Source organism: Sturnira hondurensis, unplaced genomic scaffold (genome assembly GCF_014824575.4).
Source record: "Sturnira hondurensis isolate 20B ecotype Veracruz unplaced genomic scaffold, ASM1482457v3 Scaffold0022910, whole genome shotgun sequence".
In the NCBI taxonomy this organism is placed as follows: Eukaryota; Metazoa; Chordata; class Mammalia; order Chiroptera; family Phyllostomidae; genus Sturnira; species Sturnira hondurensis.
In genome coordinates, this window is record NW_028095541.1 from 2,527,992 (window position 1) to 2,553,956 (window position 25,965).

Here is a 25,965-nt window from a genome sequence, read left to right on the forward strand (position 1 = left end):
TACAACTGTAAATACTTCACAACACCCCTCACTGATCTTAGCCCACTTCCTGGTTCCCTGAATTCTATTACTGTAGTGGTTAACTCTATTTTCTCACACACGACACCTATTTACTATCCTATATACTCTCCATACCTCAGAATCTGACCTCCCACAACCTCACTGCTTTATAGACCCAACTCACAATCCTTCCCTCCCCAACAAGAGTCTTATCTTCTTTCCATAGTCTCTAAAAAGTGGCTAGTTGGGTTGAAGATCATGGTTAACACTATATATAGCCAAAGGACCCCTATCTCTACAGGCTGCTGCCAAAAATATCATAGAATACTCTCTTGCTGTGTTAAACCATTCTGTCTTCCCATTCAACTGATCACAAAAAAGAGTAGGTGGAAGCGGTGAACACCACAATACTCAATGCAAGAGGAAACTCAACAACAAAGGAACCACCAACAGATAACAACAAAAGAAGGTAAAGGAGGCAGTGGAAATCACACAAACCTCAATCCAGGACCTATCCAAAAATACAACTAACTAGTGGAGAAACTACCCAGCACAAACAACTGAAAAAGAGCAAGTGGGAATCCTCAAAACCTTGTACACATGGAAGAACCAGCTTCAACACAACCTGCCCTCATCAGCACAACAAATTACAAAAGGTGGTAGACAGAGTGACCCTCAGTTAGCCAGCTGGTGGGAAGGACCCACAAAAAGAAGACACAAAAACAATCAAAACCCAAAGACAAACACAAAGCCAACTTAAAGGAGATCCCAAGACCAGTTAGCTCGGGAGATCAAGGAGACTACACCACTGAATCTCACAGGTATCCTACAATTGAAGTTCACACCATAAACCCAGGGAACCAGAACAGATCAATTTAAGAAGCTGAAGCTAAAAAGAAGAGTCTCACAAACAATGAAAAGACAAAGAGCCAATCCCCATATGAAAGGAAAGGAGGAAACCTCAGAAAGAATGCTATATGAAATAGAGGCAACTCAGCTATCAGGTATTGAGTTCAAAGCAATGGTTATCAGGAAGTTCAATAAGCTTACAATGTGCTACCAGAAACTACAGGGGAATTACAATGAACTCATTGCAATCTATATCAGTACGGAAAAGGAAATAATGACTCTCTACAAGGGCCAAGAGGAAATGAAGAATACAATTTCTAAATGGAGGAACACAGTGTAAGGAATCAAAAGCATGATCAATGAGGCAGAAGATTGGATCAGTACGCTAGAGGACAAAGTAGAAAAAAAAAACACACAGAAAGAGCAAGAAAAGGAAAAGAGCCTTAGAAAGAATGAAGAGTGATTAGGAGAAGTGCAACACAATATGAAACCTTATAATATCCATATAGAAAGGATACCAGAGGGAGAAGAAGAGCAAGAAATAGAAAACCCAATTAAAAAATAATGATGGAAAACTTCCCTAATTTTATTAGAGAAAAAGTCACACAAAACCAGAAAACAGAGAGAGTCCCAATCAAGAGGAACCAAAAGAGGCCCACCTCAAGACACATCATAATTAAAATGGCAAGATTCCAAGACAAAGAGAGAATCTTAAAGGCAGCAAGAAAGAAACAGGAAGTAACATACAAGGGAGCCCTCATAAAGTTGGCAGCTCACTTCTCAATGGAAACAATCGAGGCCAAGAGATAATGGCAAGAAATATTTCAAGTAATGAATATTGGTTCATTCAGAGACGGGCAACCAAGGCTACTTTACCCAGCAAGGCTTTCAATCAAGCAAGAAGGCCAAATAGAGAGCTTCCTAAACAAAAGAAGACTAAAAGAATACACCTCCATCAAACCAGCTCTGCAGGAGATGCTACAGGGATTGCTCTGAGGAAAGTGAAAAAAAAAAAAAGACAGAGAGGAAAACAGGTACAAAAATGGCAATGAATAAGTACCTATCAATAATAACTTTATTTTTTAAAAAAATTTAAATATATTTTATTGATTATACCATTAAAGTTGTTCTATTTCCCCCTTCATTCCCCTCCACCCTGCACATCCCTCCCCCACCCTTCCCCCTCTTTGGTTTATGTCCACGTGTCTCAAGTTCTTTAGATTCTATATTTCCCCTACTATTCTTGCCCTCCCCCTATCTATTTTTTACCTACTGTCTATGCTACTTATTTTCTGTATCTTCTCCTCCCTTGTCCTCCTCCCACTCCCTTGTTGCTAACCCTCCATGTGTTCTTCATTTCTATGGTTCCACTCCTGATCCAGCTGTCCTCTTAGTTTGTTTTTGTTTTAGGTGTGGTTGTTAATAACTGTGAGTTTGCTGTCCTTTCACTGTTCATATTTTTCATCTTCTTTTTCTTAGCAAAGTCCCTTTAACATTTCATATAGTAAGGGCTTGGTGATGATGAACTCCTTGAATTTGACCTTATCTGAGAAGCACTTTATCTGTCCTTCCATTCTAAATGAAAGCTTTGCTGGATAGAGCAGTCTTGGATGTAGGTCCTTGCCTTTCATGACTTGGAATACTTCCTTCCAGCTCCTTCTTGCTTATAAGGTCTCTTTTGAGAAATCCACTGACAGTCTGATGGGAACTCCTTTGTAGGTAACTGTCCCCTTATCTCTTGCTGCTTCTAGGATTCTCTCCTTCATTTTAGTCTTGGCTAATGTAATTATGATGTGCCTTGGTGTGTTCCTTCTTGGGTCCAAGTTCTTTGGGACTCTCTGAGCTTCCTGGATTTCCTGAAAGTCTATTTCCTTTGCCAGATTGGGGAAGTTCTCCTGTATTATTTGTTCAAATAAGTTTTCCACTCGGGGCTGTATCTTTTCCCCTTCTGGAACCCCTATAATCTGGATTTTGGAATGTTTAAAGATGTCCTGGAGGTTCCTAATCCTCTCCTCATTTTTTTGAATTCTTGTAACTTCACTTTTTCCTGTTTGGGCATTTCTTTCTTCCTTCTAGTCCACTTCCTTGATTTGAGTCCCTGTTTCCTTTCCATCACTATTGGTTTCCTGTGCACTTCCCTTCATTTCAATTAGTTTACCTTCATATGTTCCTCTAATTTGTGGCTAAAATCAACCAGTTCTGTGAGTATCCTGATTACCAGTGTCTTGAATTGTACATCTGAGAGGTTCGCTATTTCCTGGTCACTTAGAGTTATCGGCTCTGGGGCTTTGAGGTCTTCTTGAGCCATATTATTGTCTGTTCATGCCTGTTACATATGAGGAGCAGAGCCCTACGTGTTCACCAGGGCCAGGTGACCCAGTCGCTGGGTTGTGACAGTGTACGTGGGGGCGGGGCCAAAGGAATGCAATGGCGGGCACCCTTTGCTTCCTTCTGCTGCCACCGCAGGCCGTACGATTCGTCCCTCTGTGCACGAATGGGCCTCACGATTTGTCCCACTGCTCGCAAATGTGTGGCCGCAGTCAGTGGCTGCTGGGTTCCATGCTGGGGGCTGCCTGGTCCGTCTCACTTCTCACTCCCGCCATCTGGAGCCCTCATTGGGTCCACCCGATGCTACCCCGGATGCCTGGGCACCTGGGGTTGGGGGATCGTTCCTGCCCAACCCTGCTCTGCTGCTGGATCTGCCACTCTTACCTGTCCGGTAGAATGGTTCGTTGTTGTTGGACTTCCGTATAGTTCAATTTTCTGTTCTTTGGCTGCATCTTTGTTCTCCAAACCTTTGTTGTATTCAAACTTGCTTATGGGAGAAGGCACGGTGTTTCCACCTACGCCTTCATCTTGGTGGAAGTCTCAATAATAACTTTAAATATAAGTGGATTAAATGCTCCAATCAAAAGACACAGAATACCTGAATGGATAAGAAAGCAGAACCCATCATACGCTGCCTACAAGAGACCCACCTCAAGAAAAAAGACCTACACAGACTGAAAGGGAAGGACTGGAAACCAATTTTCCAAGAAAATGGACAGGAGAAAAAAAAAGATGGGGTAGCAATATTCATATCAGATAAAACGGATTTTAAAAAAAGGCCATGAAAAAAGACCTAGAAGGTCATGTCATAAAACTCAAAAAAATCCACCAAGAAGACATAAACTTTGTAAATATATATGCACCAAACATGGGAGCACCCAAATATATAAAGAAAATCTCAGAGGACTTCAAGAAAGATATTGACAGCAACACAATTATACTAGGGGACTTTAACACCCAACTGTCAAAAATGGACAGATCTTCTAAAAAACATATCAAGAAAGATATTGTGGCATTGAACAACACCCTAGATGAAATGGAATTAACTGATATATATACAACCCTTCATCCCAAAGAAGCTAAAGACAAATTCTTTTCAAATATGTATGGAAAATTTTCTAAGATTGACCACGTGATGGGACACAAAATGAGTCTCAATAAATTCAAGAAAATTGAAGTCATATCAAGCACTTTCTCTGACCACAAGGGACTGAAACTAGAAATTAACCCCAAGAGAAAAAAACCAAAACACTCAAAATTATGGAGATTGAATAGCATGTTATTAAACAATGAATGGGTCAAGAATGAAATTAAATCAAAGAGTTTCTGGAAAAAAATGAAAATTAACTTACAACAACCCAAAACTTACGGGACACAGCAAAGGCAGTCCTGAGAGGGAAGCTCACAGCAATACAGGCTTACCTAAAGAAGATAGAAACATTTCAAACAAACAACCTAACCCTATGTCTACAAGAACTCAAGGATCAACAACAAAGACAGCCCAGAGCAAGTAGAAGGAAGGAAATAACCAAGATCAGAACAGAATTAAATGACATAGAAACTAAAAAACACAATTATAAGGATCAATGAATTCAGGAGCTGATTCTTTGAAAAGATAAACAAAATCCACATGCATTTTAAGCAGGCTCATCAAGAAAAAAAGAGAGTGGACCCAAATAAACAAAATCAGAAATGAAAGAGGAGAGATTACAATTGATACTACAGAAATACAAAGGATTATAAGAAATTACTATGAATAACTATATGCCCAAAATTTGAAAACCTAGGTGAAACGGACAAATTTCTAGAAAAATATAATCTTCCAAAACTCAATGAAGAAGAAGCAGAAAGCCTGAACACACCAATAACACCAGATGAAATTGAAGAAGTAATCAAAAAACTCCCAACACACAAAAGTCTTGGAACAGATGGTGTCACAGGAAAATTCTACAAAGCATTTAAGAAAGAGCTAACCCCTATTCTTCACAGATTATTCCAAGAAATCCAAAATGATGGAAGACTCCCAAACTCTTTTTATGAAGACAGCATCATCCTAATCCCAAAACCAGATAAACACACAACAAAGAAACCTTCAGGCCAATATTGCTGATCAACATAGACACTAAAATTCTCAACAAAATATTGGCAAACTGCACCCCAAAATACATTAAAAAGATCATACACCATGGCCAAGTGGGATTCATCCCAGGGATGCAAGGATGGTTCAATATTCTCAAATCAGTAAATGTAATACATCATATAAAGAAAAGCAAAGACAAAAATCACATGATCTTATCAACTGATGTAGAAAAAGCATTTGATAAGGTACAGTGCCCATTCATGATAAAAACACTCAGCAAAGTGAAAATAAAGGGAGCATTCTTCAACACAATAAAGGCCACAAATAAATGACCTAAAGCCAACATCATACTCATTGGGCAAAAGCTAAAATCTTTTCCACTAAGACCAGGATCAAGACAAGGTTGTCCACTTGCACTACTTCTATTCAATATAGTATTGAAAGTTTTAGCCACAGTGATCAGACAAGAAAAGGAAATAAAAGGCATCCAAATAAAAAAAGAGGAAACAAAACTGTCACTGTTTGTAGATGACATGATAGTGTACATGGAAAATCTTATAGACTCTACTCAAAAACTGCTCAGCCTAATAAATGAATTTTGCAAAACAGCAGGATAGAAAATCAATATCCAAAAATCAAAGGCATTTTTGTATATCAACAATGAAACAAGAGAAGTAGAAATCAAGGAAAAAATCCCATTCAACATATCAGAAAAAAAAAACCTCACCTAGGAATTAAAAAAAAAAAACTACCTAGGAATAAATAAAATAAATAAATAAATAAAATAATCAAGGAGGTAAAAGACCTATGTGCACAGAATTACACAACACTGAAAAAAAAAAAAAGGAAAATAAAAACAAATGGAAATATATACCATGCTCTTGGATTGGAAGAATTAACATCATCAAAATTTCCATACTACCCAAAGCAATTTACAGATTCAATGCAATACCTATTAAATGGTATATACCAATGGTATATTTCCCAGACATAGAACAAACACTTCAAAAATTTATATGGAACCATAAATCACCCCGAATAGCAGTTGCAATTTTGAGAAAGAAGAGCAAAGTAAGAGGGATCACAATGCCTATTACCAAACTGTATTACAAGGCCACCGTAATCAAAACAGCCTGGTACTGGCATAAAAACAGGCACACAGACCAATGGAATAGAACAGAGAGCCCAGAAATAAACCCAACTCTCTACAGTCAATTAATATTCGACAAAGGGAGCAGCATGAAATGGAGTAAAAATAGTCTCTCTAACAAATGGTGTTGGGAGAACTGAACAGTTAAATGCAAAAAAATGAAACTCGAGCATCAACTTACACCATACCAAAATGTTAAGACCAAAATAAATTCACAGTGGATAGTAGATTTAAATGTAAGCCGTGACACCATTAAAGTCCTAGTGGAGAACATAAGCAGGAAAATCTCAGATATTTCACGCAGCAACATGTTTACTGATATGTTCCCTAGAACAAGGGACATAAAGGAAAGAATAAAGAAATGGGATCTCATCAAAATTAAAAGCTTCTGCACGGCTAAAGAAAACAGCATTAAAATAAAAAGACAACCAACTGTATGGGAAAACATATTTGCCAATGACACCTCAGGCAAGAGTTTAATCTCCAAAATATACAAAGAACTTACATGACTCCACTCTAAAAAGACAAGCAACCCAATTAAAAAGTGAGCAAAAGACTTGAACAAACACTTCTCCAAGGAGGACATACAGAGGACCCAGAGACACATGAAAAGATGCTCAATATCGCTCGCTATCAGAGAGATGAAAATGAAAACCACAATGAGATACCACTTTACACTGATGAGAATGGCTATAATAAACAAAACAATAAACAACAAATGTTGGAGAGGGTGTGGGGAAAAGGGGACTCTATTCCACTGTTGGTGGGATTGCAGACTGGTGCAACCACTATGGAAAACAGTATGGAATTTTCTAAGAAAACTAAAAATGCATCTGCCTTTTGACCCAGCAATTCCACTGCTAGGATTATATCCTAAGAACGCTGAAACACCAAGCCAAAAGAATCTATGCACCCCAATGTTCACAGCAGCACAATTTACAATAGCCAAGAGTTGGAAGCAACCTAGATGTCCATCAGTAAATGAATGGATCCAAAAACTATGGTACATTTACGCAATGAAATTCCATGCAGCAGAAAGAAATAAGGAGCTAGTACCCCTTACAATAGTATGGATAGAACTGCAAAGCATTATGCTGAGTGAAATAAGCCAGGCGGTGAAAGACAAATACCATATGATCTCACCTTTAACAGAAACCTAAACGACAAAACAAACAAGCAAGCCAAATGTAACCAAAGACACTGAAATAGAGAATAGGCTTTTAGGGATCAGAGGGGAGAGGAGTGGGAATTTCAGGGGAAAAGGGGAAGGGTTTACAGGAACATGCATAAAGGACACATGGGCAAAGACTAAGGGGTATGGAAATGGGAGGGAGGCAGGGAGCACTGGGGGGGTGGGCTGGGATGGGAGTAAAAGACAGAAAACTGTACTTGAACAACAATTAAAATAAATTAAAAAAATACAAACAAAATAAACACATGCCCTGGCAGGTGTGGCTCAGTGGGTTGGTCCACCATACTCTAAGCCACCAGTGGCCTGTGAATGAAAGAGTCACAGGTACAATTCCCAGTTAGGGCACATGCCTGAGGTCCAGGCCAGGTCCTCAGCTGGGGGTGTGCGAGAGGCAACCACACATTGATATTTCTCTCCCTATCTCCCTCCCTTCCCCTCTCTCGAAACATAAAAAAATAAAATCTTGAAAAAAAACAAAAGAAGAAAACCCAAATAACCTCACCAATCTTGAGAAAGAAGATAAAGTGGGAGGTACCACAATACCTGATATCACCCCACTAGATATCACTCTGTAAGGCCTAGTACTGGCATAAGAACAGGTATATAGAACAATGGAACAGAACAGAGAGCTCAGAAATAAACTCACACATTTATGGTCAATTCTACGTGACAAAGGAATCAAGAATATACACTAGAGTAATGACAGTCTCTTCAATAAATGGTCATGGAAAGATTGAACAGGTACATGCCAAAAAATGAAACTAATTTATGCCATACACAAGAATAAACTCAAAATAGATAAAAGATTTAAACATAAGTTGTGAAACTATAAAAATCCTAGAACACTATGCAGTAAAATTTCAGACACTTCTAGTAGTGATATTTTTGCTTCTACATCTCATCAGGCAAGGGAAACAAAGGAAAAAAATAAACAAATGAGACTATATACCCTAAAAAGCATAGCAAAAGAAACTATCAACAAAATAAAAAGGCAACCCACTGAATGGGATAATATATTCACCAATGATAGTTCTGATATGGGGTTAATTTCCAAAATATATAATGAACTTACCATACTCAACACTATGACAAACAACCCAATTTAAAAATGATCAAAGGTGCGAAATAGACAAATGGACATTCAGATGGCCAATAGACATGAGAAGATGCTCAATGTCATGAAACAGAGATACAAACTAATACCACAATAAGACATGCCCTCATACTTGTTAGAAAGGCTATCATCAATAAATCAACATACTGGTGAAGTTGTGGAGAAAAGAGAATCCTACTGCACTGTTGATGGGAATGCAGACTGGTACAATAACCACTATAGAAAAAGTATAGAATTTCCTAAAAAATTAAAAATGGACCTGTCTTTTGACACAGCAATCCCACTTCTGGGAATGTATGTGAAGAAACCTAAAACACTAATTTGAAAGAATATATGCACCATTGTGTTCACTGTAGCATTATTTACAATAGCCAAGATCCAGAAACAATCTTAGTGCCCATCAGTAGATTAGTTGATAAAAAAGTTATGGGACATTTGCACCATGGACTACTACTTGGCCATAAAAAAGGAACGCTTACCTTTTTCAACAGGATGGATGGACCTGACATTATTATGGTAAGTGAAATAAGCCAGTCAGAGAAAGTTCAATATCATATGATTTCACTTATATGTGAAATGTAATAAAATAATTTAACAAACAAAATAGAAACAGAAATAGAGATACATTAAACAGACTGACAGGCATCAGATGGGAGAGGAATGGAGGCTGTTTGGATGGAGTAAGCAAAACACATAGACATGAAAAACAGTATAGTGCCAGCCTGAGGCAAAAGGGGGCATAGACGAAAGTGGGAAAAGGGAGATAAATGGATGCAGAAAGAGACTTTAGTCTGGGCTATGAGTGCACAATGCAGCATGCAGATGATATTTTATCCAGTTGCACACTTAAAACCTATATGGTTTTATTAACCAATGTCACCCCAATAAATTCAATTAAAAAAGAATAACAAAACATGAGAGAAGATAAAAGCAGAGAAAGGGGACTAAGACTACTGAGAAGAGGACACGTTATTTAAGATGGTAGTTACTCAGTGACAGCCTCACTGAAATTGACATCTGGATGAGGAGCTAGCTGAGAGTTAATGAGTCTTGCCAGTTATGGCAGAGAAAGCAATCCAAGCAGCAAAACAGTAACTACAAAGCCCCCAGACTAAGGAGACTGTGGCTGCAGCAACATCAGCAAGAGTGTCGAGAAGATAACAGGGAGGCTGCCAGGGAAAAGGTGGGATTCGTTGCAGATTCCTTATTGAGAAAGAACAAGGTACTATTCTGATTATAGACCAATTTGGAAGGTAGCACCACAGAATTTGTTGATGGATTTATTGGAGAACTGAAATTGTTAAATGTGACAATATTACTCAGAGAGAGCGAGTGAGCACATGCACATGTGCACGAATGCCAAGATAAAAGAAACTATTGTTCAAGGCTTGATCCACCTATCTTTCGGTAGTCTAGGAGATATTGCTAGGCACATATACAACTAGTCAGAAACAGGGCTAAGAAATAAGCTAATTTGAAAGCATAAAAAAAAATCAAGTTACCACATGACCAAGGAATTGTAGTTCTAGGTGTACACCACGGATGAAGTAGAAACATGTCCACATGAAACCCTGTACACAGATGTTCGTAACAGCCAAAAAGTGGAAAAAAACCAAATGTCCATCAACTGATGAATGAATAAACTGATTTCACTTATATGTGAAATGTAATATCCATACAGTGGAACAGTAGCTATAAAAAAAATGAAGAACTGAAGACTTTGGGCCAAGATGGAGGCGTAGGTAGACACACTGTGCCTTCTCGCACAACCAAAATAAGGACAACAAGAATTTAGAAACAAAAAACAACAAGTACCAACAGAAAATTGAACTGTATGGAATCCAACAACCAAGGAGTTAAAGTAGACACATTTATCCAGACCACTAGGAGGCGTGGAGTCCAGGGGCCAGGTGGAGAGGGGTCGCAGCAAAATGGAGACTGGCAACTGGCGGACCTGGGCACACAAGGCAGTGGCTGGTGGACCTAGCAAGGCGGCAGATTGTGGAGGAGTGTGGCATGCAAGGTGGCTGGCGGACCAGGCAGTCCCACATTCATGTGCAGATAAACCAGGTGAAACTGGGAGCGAGAGACCATGTAACCCAGGGTCCCAGAGAGGGGAAATAAAACCTCAAAACACTGACTGAAAACACGTGCTTGGGTTGAAGAGCTGGGAGAGACTCCGAGCCTCACAAGAGGGTTCGCTGGAGAGACCACAGGGTCCTAGAACTCACACAAACCCACCCACCTGGGAATCAGCACCAGAGGGGCCCAGTTTGCTTGGCAGAAGTAACTGAAATCGAGCAGAGAGCCAAGCAAGTGCCATTGTTTCCTCTTGGACCCCTGCCCTACAAACTGCGTCACAATCCAGAGACTGTGTTGCCCGGCCCTGGTGAACACCTAAGGCTTCGCCCCTCATACATATAACAGTTGTGTGAAGACAAAAAAAAAATAGGCCGAAACAAAAGAACAGATAAAAGCTCCAGAAAAAATACAACTTCGCAACAAAGAGACACCCAACCTATCAGATGCACAGTTCAAAACACTGGTGATCAGGATGCTGACAGAATTGGTTGAATTTGGTCACAAGTTAGATGAAAAAATGAAGACTACGCTAAGTGAAATAAAGGAAAATGTACAGGGAACCAATAGTGATGGGAAGGAAACTGGGACTCAAATCAAGGGAGTGGACCAGAAGGAAGAAAGAAACAACTAATCAGAAAAGAATGAAGAAACAAGAATTCAAAAAAAAAAAATGAGGAGAGGCTTAGGAACCTCCAGGACAGCTTTAAACATTCCAATATCTGAATTATAGGGATACCAGAAGGGGAAGAACAACAGCAAGAAATTGAAAACTTATTTGAACAAATAATGAAGAACGGCCTGAATCTGGCAAAGGAAATAGACTTCCAGGAAGTCTAGGAAGCTCAGAGAGTCCCAAAGAAGGTGGACCCAAGGAGAAACACACCAAGGCACATCATAATTACATTAGCCAAGACCAAAATGAAGGAGAGAATCCTAGAAGCAGCAAGAGATAAGGGGACAGTCACCTATAAAGGAGTACCTATCAGACTGTCAGCTGACTTCTCAAAAGAGACCTTACAGGCAAGAAGGGGCTGGAAAGAAGTATTCTAAGTCATGAAATCCAAACACCTACAGCCAAGATTGCTTTATCCAGCAAAACTTTCATTTAGAATGGAAGGACAGATAAAGTGCTTCTCAGATAAGGTCAAGTTCAAGGAGTTCATCATCACCAAGCCCTTATTATATGAAATGCTAAAGGGACTTCTTTAAGAAAAAGAAGATGAAAAATGTTAACAGTGAAAGGACAGCAAACTCACAGTTATTAACAACCACACCTAAAACAAAAGCAAACCAAGAGGACAGCTAGATCAGGAGTGGAACCATAGAAATGAAGAACACATGGAGGGTTAGCAACAGGGGAGTGGGAGGAGGAGAAGGGGGGAGAAGGTACAGAAAATAGCATAGACAGTAGGTAGAAAATAGATAGGGGGAGGGCAAGAATAGTGGGGGAAATATAGAATCTAAAGAACTTGAGACACGTGGTTATAAACTAAGGGGGGGAGAATGGTGGGGGAGGGAGTATGCAGGTGGAGGGGAATGAAGGGGGGAATAGAACAACTGTAATGGTATAATCAATAAAATATATTTAAAAAAAATAAATACTTGAAAAAAAAAGAAGTCAAAGAACTAACATGGATGATCCATGGACATGAACTAAGGTGGGGAAATGTTGGTGGGAGGGGAACGAAGGAAAAAGATGGGACAACTGTAATAGCATAATGAAAATATATTAAATAAATTTTTAAAGAAAGGAAAAAATATGCCTCTTGTTTTCAATGAGTATTAAAAACTTCTTGTTTCTACTTTTATTTATTTATTTATATTTTATTCACTTATTTTTAGAGAGAGGGGAAGGGAAGGAGAAAGAGTGGGAGAGAAACAGCAATGTGTGGTTACCTCTCATGTGTCTCCCACTGGGGACCTGGCATGCACCCAGGCATGTACCCTGACCTGACTAGGAATCAAACCAGCAACCCTTTGCTTCACAGGCCCATGCTCAATTCACTGAGCTACACCAGCCAGGGCTCTACTTTTATTTAAATTGCCTTGTTTTACTTATGGTGTCATAAATATTCAAAAATTATTTTTCAACATAGGCAAATAATAATAAATAGCATTCATTACAATTAATGCTGCTCAAAGCTGTGAATTCAGTCAACTCCAATGGCTGAATTCAGCAAATTACTAGGGCATAACTTTAAGTGTTCTATTCAGCATAAAGTATAATTATGCAGATCTGTATGTCCAAAACTGGGAAGGGCAAATTAAATCCTATACCGATATACTTTACTATAAAGTAAAACTGGACAATAACCTCATATTTTAACATTTCATTTAAATTAAAAAGTTACATATTTATAAGCTTTTCTGATAAATATCACATTACAATTTAAACAATAAATTAAGGCTAATTAAGTTAAGAGGTTGAGAACTCAGAAAATTGTGGTTAGAATACCAGCCTTGCCGCCCTGGCTGGTGTAGCTCAGTGGATTGAGTGCGGGCCTGTGAAGCAAAGGATCATGGTTCGATTCCCAGTCAGGGCACATGTCTGGGTTGCAGGCCAGTTCCCAGCAGGGGACACATGAGAGGCAACCATACATTGATATTTCTCTCTCTCCTTCCCCTCCCCTCTAAAGATAAATAAAAAAAATCTTTAAAAAAAAGAGAGAGAATACCAGCCTTGCCAAAAGACTATATGCCCAACTAAATCTTGATACTTTTTCTCAAAAGAAGACAGTAACATTTGCCCATGCTATTTTATTGATAGGCAGAGAAATAAAAAGTTCAAAGAATTAAACACTTCATAAACTGCATTGCACATGTTAATTTTTACAAAAGTATTTGTTTTACAAGCAAATAATTTTATGCCTATAAACTTAAATTATATTTTATTAAGATGTTGATAATCCAGGTAAAAATTTAGATTTAGGTCCCCCAAGCAAATAATAACTGTTTTCCTAAACCCCATTTAAACTTGCAGAATTCTTGGCTAGAATTAAATTAGAATTCTAGTTAAACTAGAATTCTTGGCTTCCTTCACAATGAATCACACAAAAATCATTCTTACCTTCACACCTTGAATGAGACCATTCATAAGGAATGTGTGTTGAGGAAATGTTTCATGTAGAACCTACAAAAGGCAAACAAATATCAAGACAAATTCAAAAGCAAATTAAAGGGAGCGATTTCTGCTTCTGTTAATGGTAAGATGGAACCATAAAATGAACAATTTTTAAGTTTCAATAAAATATGTTTTTCTCCCTCTCCTTCCCTTCTCAATAAAAATAAATAAATAAAATCTTTTTTTAAAAAAAGGTACTCCATTCAATTGCTTTTGCTACAAAAGCATTTGCAGAAAAAAACACCCCATTAAATTAACTACCCTCTCAAATCACCAACAATTTTAAGCAGGCACCACAAAGGTTTTTATTAACTCAGGTATGGGCCTGCAGCTCAGTTGTATGTCACCTAGGTAGTTTAGGAAACATTTAGCCTTAAATTTGATTACAATGATTCCAGACTGGTAGCACCTCCACACATCTAACAGAAAAAATCTAAAATCACTGCTGGAAAGGCTATCATCTAGGTTGCAAATCAAATATACATATTATTTTTTCAAATATATATAATATGCAGTACATAATGAAAGGTACTCAGATACAAAAGGGAGACAGCATACACAAAAATAGTAACAAGGAAAAATACAAACAGAAACAGACTATCAAAGACTTAACATTTTGGAATTATTCAACACAGACTTTAAAATGACTGAGCTTTCCATGTTCCAAGACACAGAAAATAAGCTTAATACTCTTGAACTAGACATTAAAGATCATAGCAAATTTTAAAAGAATTCCATCCTGGAATTTCTTTTTCTAGATGAATCTTTTCTATGTGTTAAAAATAAATCAATAAAGTTTTGGTGAAGAAGAAAGTTTCCTAAACAAATTTTAAGAAAAAACTAACCAAAAGAAAAAATTAATAAACCAAATTACATAAAAATTATAAATGTATTTATCAAAAGACACTATTAAAGAGAGTAAAATGCAATCAAAGAGGGAGAAAAGATATTAGCAATTGATGTTTGTGTGTAAAAGCATAAAATACATGTTCATAAATGCCAAAAAAGAACTTGTATCCAGAATATATGAAGAATTCCTACAAATGAGAAAAGAACAGACCCATATATTTAAAATGGATGAAACACTTGAACTGACAAAGTTCTTCACAAAGATAGCCATATGGCCAATAAATATATGTAAAGGGGTTAACTTCATTGATCATGAAGACGATGCAAATTCAGATCATATTGTACCCACCAGAATGGCTCAAATGAAATACTAATTGCTTGTGAAGATGTGAAGCCTGGTTATTTGGAGGATAAATTGGTTCAAGCACTCTGGAAAACTTTTTGGCAGTATATACTGAAGTTGAATGAAACCCTGCAATTTTACTCCTGGTGTGTGTGTGTGTGTGTGTGTACATGTGTGTATATGTATACATGTGTATATATATGTATATATGTACACACACATAACACACATGCTCAGCAGAAAACATGTATAATAAATGTCAAGACAGCAATATTTGTAATAGGCAAAAACTGGAAACCCAAACATTATTTATCAAGAGTAGAATGGAACAGGAACACGTATAAAGGACACATGGACAAAAACTAAGGGGCGGTGGAAATGGGAGGGAGGTGGGGAGTACTGAGGGGTGCGCTGGGATAGGAGTAAAGGACACAAAACTGTACTTGAACAACAATTAAAATAAGTAAAAATAAATAAATAAATAAATAAACACATGGGCATAATTTAAAAAAAGAATAGAATGGAATCCAAGTGATCTGCTAAAAGTCAGGACTCAGAAACTGTTATACACACAGTAAGAATTTATTAGAGCAAAAGCATATAGCTCACAACTGCAAACTCACTCTTCTTGCCTGAAGTTCAGTGGCTTAATGAATAAATGCTTCCCAGTCTGTTGTATGTATTTGGTTGAATTCCAGAGCATTGAAATGGTTGTCTCTGACTGTTCTGCCCAGCTTTATTGGACAGAATTAAGTTGAACTCTTTACACTGTCAAGCCAAAAGTCAGTCAAAAGTCTTACAGTAATTTTTCTTTTAAAGAACATATGAACTTCACCTCAGAGACCTGTGAGACATTATCAAGTGTAACATATGCATAATCAAAGTCCCAAAAGGAAAGCAGATATGGGGGAGCAAAAATATTTCAAAGAATAACGGCTCCAAACTTTCCAAATTTGGTATTAAAAATGTTCATGTACAGACCCCAGAAGCTAAGCAAACCCCAAGTAAAACTAACACAAAGAGATCCACACCCAGAGACATCACAGCATAGTCAAATTATTGAAAAACAAAGAAAATCTCTAAAGCATCAAGAAAAAAAATGAATTGCCATGTACAGCAGAACTAACAGCCTGTGAAGGGACACAGAGTAGTACATAGCAAATATTTTAGGGTATGTGGTCTGTGTTGCAATTACTCAACTCTGCCAATGGAGCACAAAAGCACCTACATTCAGAGGTATTATTGTGGTCCAACAAAATTTTATGTATTGAGACTTACATTTGAATTTCATATAGTTTTCATGTGTCACCAAATATTTCCTAAGACTTTTCCTCAACCATTTAAAGATGTAAAAACTACCATTAGTGCACAGACTACATAAAAACAGGCAGTAGGCTAGATCAGGCCTGTGGACTATAACCTGTACCACCCTGACATAAAGAAAACAATACTTATTAACAATTGACTTTCCATCATGTACAATGGATGCCAGAAAAGCAATATAATGTATTAAAAGTGCTGGAAAATTTATTAAAAATAATACTGCACTCCAAACATTTTCTGTATCAAAGTTTAAGACAAGCAGACCCACCAATGGCTATCTTATGTTTCCATGTCAACTTTTCTAATAACTGTATTAAATTGGAAATCAGTATAGTCTTTTTGAAGCATTCATAAGTTCATTGATATACAGACTACAACATACTGAGCAGGGTAGTAAGAAGCTAGGAAAATTCCTTGGCAAGTGGAATGGGGAAACTGAGACAATAATTTAACACAGCCAAATAATCTGAACTATTTAAAGACAGCTGGTGACCTGCAAGACCTTATCTCCCCTAACTGAGGACACTTGAGAACAAATTCTCTGGTTAGGGAGAACCTCTCCTCCCTAACCAGAGAATAAATAGCTTAAACCACCCTGGTTGAGGAAATAGATAACGGAGACCCAATCAATGCCATTTATGCCAGCCAAAACCAAGGACTGATGTCAGAGGAACAACAAAAACCCGATTTTGGGGGGTGGAAAGGGGAGGGAGGCGGGGAGCATGGGGCGGGGGGCGGGCAGGGTTGGGAATATAAGACAGAAAACTGTACTTGAACAAGAATTAAATAAAAATTATATTTAAAAAAAAAAACCCCGATTAGAACCAGACTGACCCAAGTTAAAAGTAAAGAAAGCAGTGGAGCTAATCAGAGAATAATCCCAAACTCCCCTATATGCTCACTTTGATGCACCAGCATATTAAAAACACACAACAACAATAAAAAAGAATTAAAATTAAAAAAGACACACACCTAAGCTGATAAATATTCTGCTTAAACCCTCCCCTAAGATTCTTGCCCACAGAAGAAAGACAAAAATCCCTCAAGACAAAGGATGCCAGTGCAGGCTCTTTTTGGAGCATGCCCATTCCTTTTCTCAGCCATGAACTTTTTTCTTTCTTTGTCCTAAACTCTAAGGGTCCCCATAAAACTTGTAACCAGGGGAAGAGTGGGCAGTGGCAGCTCATCTTGGGCTCGTTTCCGTCACTGTGACTTTCACTTTCCAGTGAGTTACCATCAGTCCTTCTGAGGCAAGAGACAGCACAGGAAGAACTCGGAGACTGCACTGCTGTTACTGCCCAGTGTCTAGCATCCTGGTTGCCAGGAAATGCCTTTTACCATTTAGGTAGAATAAATAGTAAACCGAGGCAGGGAGGAGGAAGGAGACATGTCTCACATGCTAACTGCAGTCCTGAGCCTGGTCTGATAATACTGCCAGGCGTTCCAACATCACAAGAAACACTATATCAGCAAGAAAGAAGGGAAGTCCTCGAAATTCTATGTAGCATTTCCACCATCTGGGAAAGAAAGCCTTGAAACTGTGCTTTCATTCTGGTGAAATTTACTGTTCTGGTACATTGGTCCAAACACCATTAAAAAAACTATCAAAACCATAAGATGAGCCTGAAACATCCAGATTCCAGAAAGCAAGACAGTCTCCATGTGACTATAGTTAGAACTTTACTTCCTTTTCATGTAAAAAGCAAATCACCCAATGAAGAGTCTTTGTGTTAAGCCAAAAATATCTGGCAAATAGTCCTATCTCACCCCACCCACCTCAATTCCCAAGAGGAAAGAAACATTAATACAGTGAAAAAAAGCAGAGCCAATAATAGGCTGACAAGATAGAATATATATTTGTTATAAATAAGCACATATTTTGACTATAAGGAAAAAGGGATAAAATAGGAAAATGAGTAAGTATGTCAGTAAAGTGTTTAATGAACAATCTTTGAATTATTAGGTCACTGCATGAAGAGGATAGGATAGTAACTCCTGAGTCACAGAATCTCTAGTAGAATTTCAGGAAATTCACTTGCAAAAGAAAATCAGCAAACTACAAGAATAAAAGTATATCCTTATTGAAATAAGTGCTCTATTTAAACATATTTGAAGACATTTAAGTTAATTTAGTCAGATTACAGGTATTTTATCTCCATTAAAATGAAATCAGGCTCTCAAGAGGATGTGCTTTGACCTGAGGGTGGAATGTCAGGCATTTCATTTTCTTGGACAAACTACTACTACTAGAGGGTGAGGCTATGGTGTGAGATGAATTTTACAAATCTGCTTTACCATTTTAGGCAGGCACACCTTCCTGACAATGCTTAATCAACAAATTACAACTACAGTTGTAATCCAGGACATGGCTACATAGAACAGAACACAAATCTCCGAAAAAATTACTTACAAGCAGGAAATTGTTCTACACTACTTCAGAGGATCCTAATGAATACTAAATGCCGATAGTCAGACTGAACAAAATATTAATATGCACGTGCTCTTCTATATCTTCAAATTCTGATCTCAGAACTGTTTTTCTCACCTTGATGGAAACAGGACAGAGTTCTGTCCACTAGCTATAGCAAGTTAAAAAAAAACAAAACACACACATAAGAACCACCACCATCCTAACAGTCAGACTGTGGTAGGTGACAAATTCAGGATGCCAAGAGCTAGAAATCTACAACATAAAGGATAGGTAGGGTAAATGAGTCCAGCTGTAACGAGATAAACCCTGATTTTGTCCTTTCCTTAACAAACCGCCTATTATTATTCACTTCTTTTTCCAACCAAAAAAGGCAGAAAGTAAAATGGATATGCCAGAGGAAATTTTCTTTTTCCCAAAAGAGAGAGGGAGCCATTCCTCTGCATTAAATAAAACAAACACACAAAAGAGTTATTAGCAAACTGTGGTATAAAGGCTGAGGAAGATAGAAAAGTAAAGGAGGTCTGGCTTAATTTACTAGCATCAAGAGCTTAGAAAATAAGAATAAGCACATCTATTAACACAGCAACACTTCTGTGACACTACACAGTGTTAAAGTGAGGCTAGCAACTCTGTGCTCCTCATATATAAATGTTTATTTTAACCAAATCCTTGCAAATAGCATCACTGCTCAGAAACAGCAAAGAGACAGGAGAGCAGCATTTAAGCTGGCTGCCTAGGTCTAACAGGGGCACAAAACAAAAAAATCTGCTGCGGACAAGAAGGAAGGTGCATCAGTCCCAGGGGCATATTAAAATTAACTAGTTTAATTAAAATTAACTAGTTTAATTAAAATTAAAAGGGATCTGACAGTCTGGTCTAGAGTCAAAAAGCAGGCTGCAGAATTTCTGACAGGGCATCAAAAATATTAAACCATTCTTCAATTCTATTTGAATTTTTAACAAATAAAGAATAACTACAGGATTACTCCTGCATTGAGAAACCCACTGAGTGACCACAACAGATTATAAGCAACTGGTTTCATCAGAAAAATACTATTTTGAAACTCTTAACTTTGTAACCTAGAAAAGCTGGAGAAAAAAGGAACAGAAAACTGGGGCAAAAAGTTAAATAACACAGCTTCTTAAATTAAGTGGACTGATGTGTCTATATCCATACTAACAATATATGTTGAAGAAACAATCACTCAAGGTACATATATACATGTGTACCTGCAAAACATACATTTGTTCAAAGAAAATACATATTAAGTACTAACTGTGTTTGCCATATTGAGGCAAACTGTGATGAGCACAGCAGACAAAATCTCATGAAACTTAAACTGGGGACTACTTATGTCCATTAACTAATAACCAATTACCTTCTATGCTAAAGCATTATGAAGAAAAAAGTAGCACAATGAGAAAGAATAAAACAATAAAAAGCAATGTCAATTTTTTCAATTGACTGCTCTACCCAAGTTGTAATTTTAATTAATCATATTTTTTTATTTTTAAATATGTCTTATTGATTATGCCATTACAGTTGTTCTATTACCCCCCCTTCATTCCCCTCCACCCTGCACACCCCTCCACCCTTTCCCCCTTTAGTTTATGACCACATGTCTCAAGTTCTTGAGATTCTATATTTCCCCCACTATTCTTGCCCTGCTCCCTGTCTATTTTCTACCTACTGTCTGTGCTACTTATTCTCTGTACCTTCTCCCCCCCTTCTCCTCCCATTCCCCTGTTGCTAACCCTCCATGTGATCTCCATTTCTATGGTTCTGTTACTGTTCTGGTTGTTTGCTTAATTTCTTTTTTTGTTTTAGGTGTGGTTGTTAGTAATTGTGAGTTTGCTGTCATTTTACTATTCATGTTTTTTATCTCCTTTTTCTTAGATAAATCCTTTTAACATTTCATATAATAAGGGCTTGGTGATGATGAACTCCTTGAATTTGACCTTATCTGAGAAGCACTTTATCTGTCCTTCCATTCTAAATGAAAGCTTTGTTGCATAGACCAATCTTGGATGTAGGTCCTTGCATTTCATGACTTGGAATACTTTCCAGCCCCTTCTTGCCTGTAAGGTCTCTTTTGAGAAATCAGCTGACAGTCTGATGGGTACTCCCTTGTAGGTGACTGTCCCCTTATCTCTTGCTGCTTCTAGGATTCTCTCCTTCATTTTCATCTTGGCTAATGTAATTATGATGTGTCTTGGTGTGTTCCTTCTTGGGTCCAACTTCTTTGGCACTCTCTGAGCTCCTGGACTTCCTGGAAGTCTATTTCCTTTGCCAGATTGGGGAAGTTCTCCTTTATTATTTGTTCAAATGAGTTTTCCACTTGTTGCTGTTCCTCTTCCCCTTCTGGTACCCCTATAATTTGGATGTTGGAATGTTTAAAGATGTCCTGGAGGTTCCTAAGTCTCTCCTCATTTTTTTGAATTCTTGTTTCTTCATTCTTTTCTGTTTGGTCATTTTTTTCTTCCTTCTGCTCCATCTCTTCCTTCTACTAGACTGATTTTAGTACCAGTTTCCTTCCCATCACTATTGTTTTCCTGTGCATTTTGCTTCATTTCATTTAGTGAAGCCTTCATTTGTTCATCTAATTTGTGACTTAAATCAACCAGTTTTGTGAGCATCACCCATGTTTTGAACTGTGCATCTGATAGGTTGGTTATCTCTTGGTTGCTTAGAAGTATTGGCTCTGGGGCTTTGAGCTGTTATTCTTGAGCCATAATGTTTTGGTCTGTTCATGCCTGTTACGCATGAGGGGCAGAGCCTTAGGTGTTCACCAGGGTGGGGCAACCCAGTAGCTGGGTTGTGATGCTGTATGTCGGGGTGGGGTCAGAGAGGGACAATGGAGTTTTTTTCAGCTCTCTCTCGGATTTCGGTCCCCTCTGCTGCTTCCCACAAGCAAATTGGGCCCTTCTAGTGCTGGTTCCCAGATGTGTGGGCCTGTGCACCCTCCAGAACCCTGTGGGTCTCTCCAGTGAACTCTCTGTGAGCCTGGGAGCCTCTCCCAGCACCTCAAGCCCTGTAAGTTTTTCCAATTGCTGCTTTTAGGCTTTATTTCCTGGTGCTGGGGCCCTGGGTTATGCAGTCTATCTCACTGCTTGCTCCTTTGCTTGGTTTATCCGAGCTCAAATGTGTGAGTAGGTCAGCCAGTCACCTTGTGCCCTCACTGGGTCTGCCCATTGCCACCCCATACCTGGGATCTGCCAACTGCCACCTGTGCACCTGGGTGGGTCTGGCCACTTTTTCCTGTGTGACCCCTCTCCTCCAGCTGCTGACTCCATCCCTCTTACTGGCCTGGATGAATGGTTCGTTGTTGTCAGACTTTGGTACAGTGTGGGGACGACTTTAATCTCAAGTCCCCCTGAGTGCTAAGGATGGAGAGTAAATGTGACCAAGATATGATGTGATCTGCTTGGGGAGGAAAAGTGAGCTGTGGCCAGTTTCTCAGGGGAAAAAGGCCAGTTTCTCTAAGGAGAAAAAGGCCTCAAGCCCCCACCTCCAGTGCTTTTATTGAGTTGTAATACACAGGAATACAGGGTGGCAAGGATCAAACAGTAAATAACATTTCAAAGAAATCTGAGGGCTTACTATTAATCCAAGTCTGTCAGGAACAGAGTTTTAGGGTTTCCTGCTTGAACCCTTAAAATATGAATGAAAGCACTCTTAGCAGAGCAGATTTCACAGGTTTATCAGGAAGTCTTTGTGATGCCAGATTTTTCCCCAGGACATGCTCTAGCAAGGCAAGGAACTGCACCTCTCCCCAACAGGTATTCAGGCTTAAAAGGATTACAGCCAGGAAGCACTTCTCCCAGAGGTCATGGGAACTTGGGCTATGTCAAAACCAGGGGGCGAGAGTCCATTGCTTTTTGTTGCAGGCCCCCAAGTCCTTCCATGAAGGCTTCCCAAGTGATCCAGTCTGGCTTAGGTTTCCCCCTGCTGTGAGGGGTCTTACCCGTCATTGACTTCTGACCAAGCTTTGGGGACAGGGAGAGGAAACTGAGGCAGCATTTGCTACCAGAGACAGGCTTTGTCTCCTGAGGCTTGCATTCCAAAGGTTGTCCTTCACCCTTAGCCACAAGGTGTCAAGATACAATTCCTAAAACCAGGCATAGCGGTCTACAACAGCACAGTTTAATTTTCTGTTTTGGTTGCGTTCTGGGTTTTAAATCTTTGTTGTTCATAAACTTGATTGTGCGAGGAGGTACAGTGTTTCCATTTACACCTCCATCTTGGCTGGAAGTCCCTCATATTGTATTTTAAATGTGCCACTAGAAGTTAAAACTTTTACAAGTGTGTATAGTGAGATCTTATGTAAGGCTAATAGGCACACTCTTAACTTCTCTATTTCCAAACCCAATTGGAAACAAAATTTATTTGTATCCAAAGGGATTCTTTTGGGTAAGCTGAAATGGTGATTGGAAAGAGTTAATTGCAATGATTTTTCAAGAGCAATTAAGGCAACTGAAATTTAAGCCAATTTCAAAATATCTTTATTAAAAGTAAGTGTTAAATAGTAACTAAGCACCTAAAATCTATACCCCAATCTTTTCTTAGCATCTCCCTTTCCTCTAACCCATACATCAAACATCTAAATTCTTTCTAAGAAATTCAACACAGCCTTTGCAAAGACATGGCTGGAGCCCTGACCAAGTGGCTGAGTAGGTTAGAGCATTATCCCATATACCAAAAGGGTGCAGGTTCAATCCCCAGTTGAGATGTATATGGGAGGCAACCAATCAATGCTTCTCTCTCACATGATGTTTCTCGTTCTTTCTCTCTAAAATCAATAAACAAAAATCTGGTGAGGATTAAAATATACATGTATCTGTAGGTAAGCTACCAGAAAGAGAAATTTGGATATTCTTACTATCATCACTTCCATTGTTACAAGATACTTACCAATCTCCTATTTATTATGTTCTTAAGTCAAAGACCATCATATCCAAATAAAGTAATTTAGACTTCCGGCCAAGATGGAGGTGTAGGTGGAAACACTGTGTCTCCTCACACAACTAAGTTTAAAAAGCAACGAAGTTTTAGTAACAAAAATACAGCCAAAACACAGAAAACTGAACTGTATGGAAGTCTGACAACAACCACCATTCAGCAAGACTGGTAAGAGGGGCGGAGTCAGTGGCACGGCGGGGGTGGAGCAGGAAAGATCACTTGGTACCCACCCAGGAGCATAGGCTGTGGCGACTGGTGGATCCCAGCCATGTGGTGGCAACGGTGGACCCAGTAAGGGCGCAGGGCAACTGGCTGACCGTGGTCACACATTTGTGCGCAGGTAAACCAAGTGAAGGAGCGAACAGTGAGACAGACTGCTCAGGCTAGGGCCCCAGTGACGGGAATTAGAGCCTGAAAGCACCAATTGGAAAGACTTTCGGGGTTGAGGGGCCGGGAGAGGCTCCCACGATCACTGAGAGTTTGTTGGAGACACGCACAGGGTCCTAGAGGGTACACAAGCCCACACACCCAGGAACCAGCACCAGAAGCACCCAATTTGCTTGTGGGAAGCCACAAAACAAACAGAAATCTGAGAGAGAGTGAAGCAAAGCGCTATTTTTTCCCTCTCTGACTCCGCCCCCACGCACAGCATCACAACCCAGTTACTGGGTTGCCTGGCCCTGGTGAACACCTAAGGCTCCACCCCTCATACATAACAGGTGCGAACAGACCAAAACATGGCTCAAGAACAGCTCAAAGCCCCAGAGCCTATAATTCTAAGTGACCAAGAAATAGCCAACCTTTCAGCTCCACAGTTCAAAACACTGGTGATCAGGATGCTCACAGAATTGGCTGATTTTAGTCACAAATTAGAGGAACAAATGAAGGCTAAACTAATTAAAATGAAGGGAAATGCACAGGAAAACAATAGTGATGGAAGGGAAACTGGGACTCAAATCAAGGGAGTGGACCAGAAAGAAGAAAAAAATGACCAAACAGAAAAGAATGAAGAAACAAGAATTCAAAAAAATGAGGAGAGACTTAGGAACCTCCAGGACATCCTTAAACATTCCAACATCCAAATTATAGGGGTACCAGAGGGGAAGAGGAACAGCCATGAGTGGAAAACTTATTTGAACAAATAATAAAGAAGAACTTCCCCAATCTGGCAAAGGAAATAGACTTCCAGGAAATCCAGGAAGCTCAGAGAGTACCAAAGAAGGTGAACCCAAGAAGGAACACACCAAGGCACATCATAATTACATTAGCCAAGATGAAAATGAAGGAGAAAATCCTAGAAGCAGCAAGAGATGAGGGGACAGTCACTTACAAAGGAGTTCCCATCAGACTGTCAGTGGATTTCTCAAAAGAGACCTTACAGGCAAGAAGGGGCTGGAAAGAAGTATTTCCAGTCATGAAATCCAAAGACCTACAGCCAAGATTGCTCTATGCAGCAAAGCTTTCATTTAGAATGGAAGGACAGATAAAGTGCTTCTCAGATAAGGTCAAATTCACAGAGTTCATCATCACCAAGCCCTTATTATATGAAATGTTAAAAGGACTTATCTAAGAAAAAGAAAATAAAAAATATGAACAGTGAAAGGACAGCAAACTCACAGTTACTAACAACTACACCTAAAACAAAAGCAAACCAAGAGGACAGCTAGATCAGGAGTGGAACCATAGAAATGGAGATCACATGGAGGGTTAGCAACAGGAGAGTAGGAGGAGGAGAAGGGGGGAGACAGTACAGAGTATAAGCAGCATAGACAGTGGGTAGAAAATAGACAGAGGGGAGGGCAAAAATACTATGGGAAATACAGAATCTAAAGAACTTGAGACACATGGACATAAATGAAAGGGGGGTGATGACAGGGGAGGGTGCAGGGTGGAGAGGAATGGAGGGGGGAATAGGACAACTGTAATGGCATAATCAATAAGATATATTTTTTAAAAAATAAAGTAATTTATAAACTTCAAAAAGGGTTGGTGATAATTTCCTCTAAGCCATTTTAACTATCTTATAATATATATATTTAGTTTATTCATTACAAGCCAAGATTCTAGTTCAGTAGGAGTATCTTGATACAGGAATATGTACAACCAGCCCAGGTGTTTTGTTGCAGGTGGTTCCTTCTACACAG

At 38.9% G+C, this 25,965-nt stretch overlaps 1 protein-coding gene across 1 annotated transcript in view; it reads right to left on the reverse strand.

The window, feature by feature from the left end:
• Window positions 1-25,965, reverse strand: part of SLC71A2 (solute carrier family 71 member 2) — a 141,089-nt gene that overhangs the window by 77,333 nt on the left and 37,791 nt on the right. Inside the window, exon 3 of the mRNA XM_037037108.1 lies at window positions 13,863-13,925. Within this exon, the coding sequence (XP_036893003.1) occupies window positions 13,863-13,925 (63 nt within the window). The remainder of the gene's footprint in view (window positions 1-13,862; window positions 13,926-25,965) is intronic.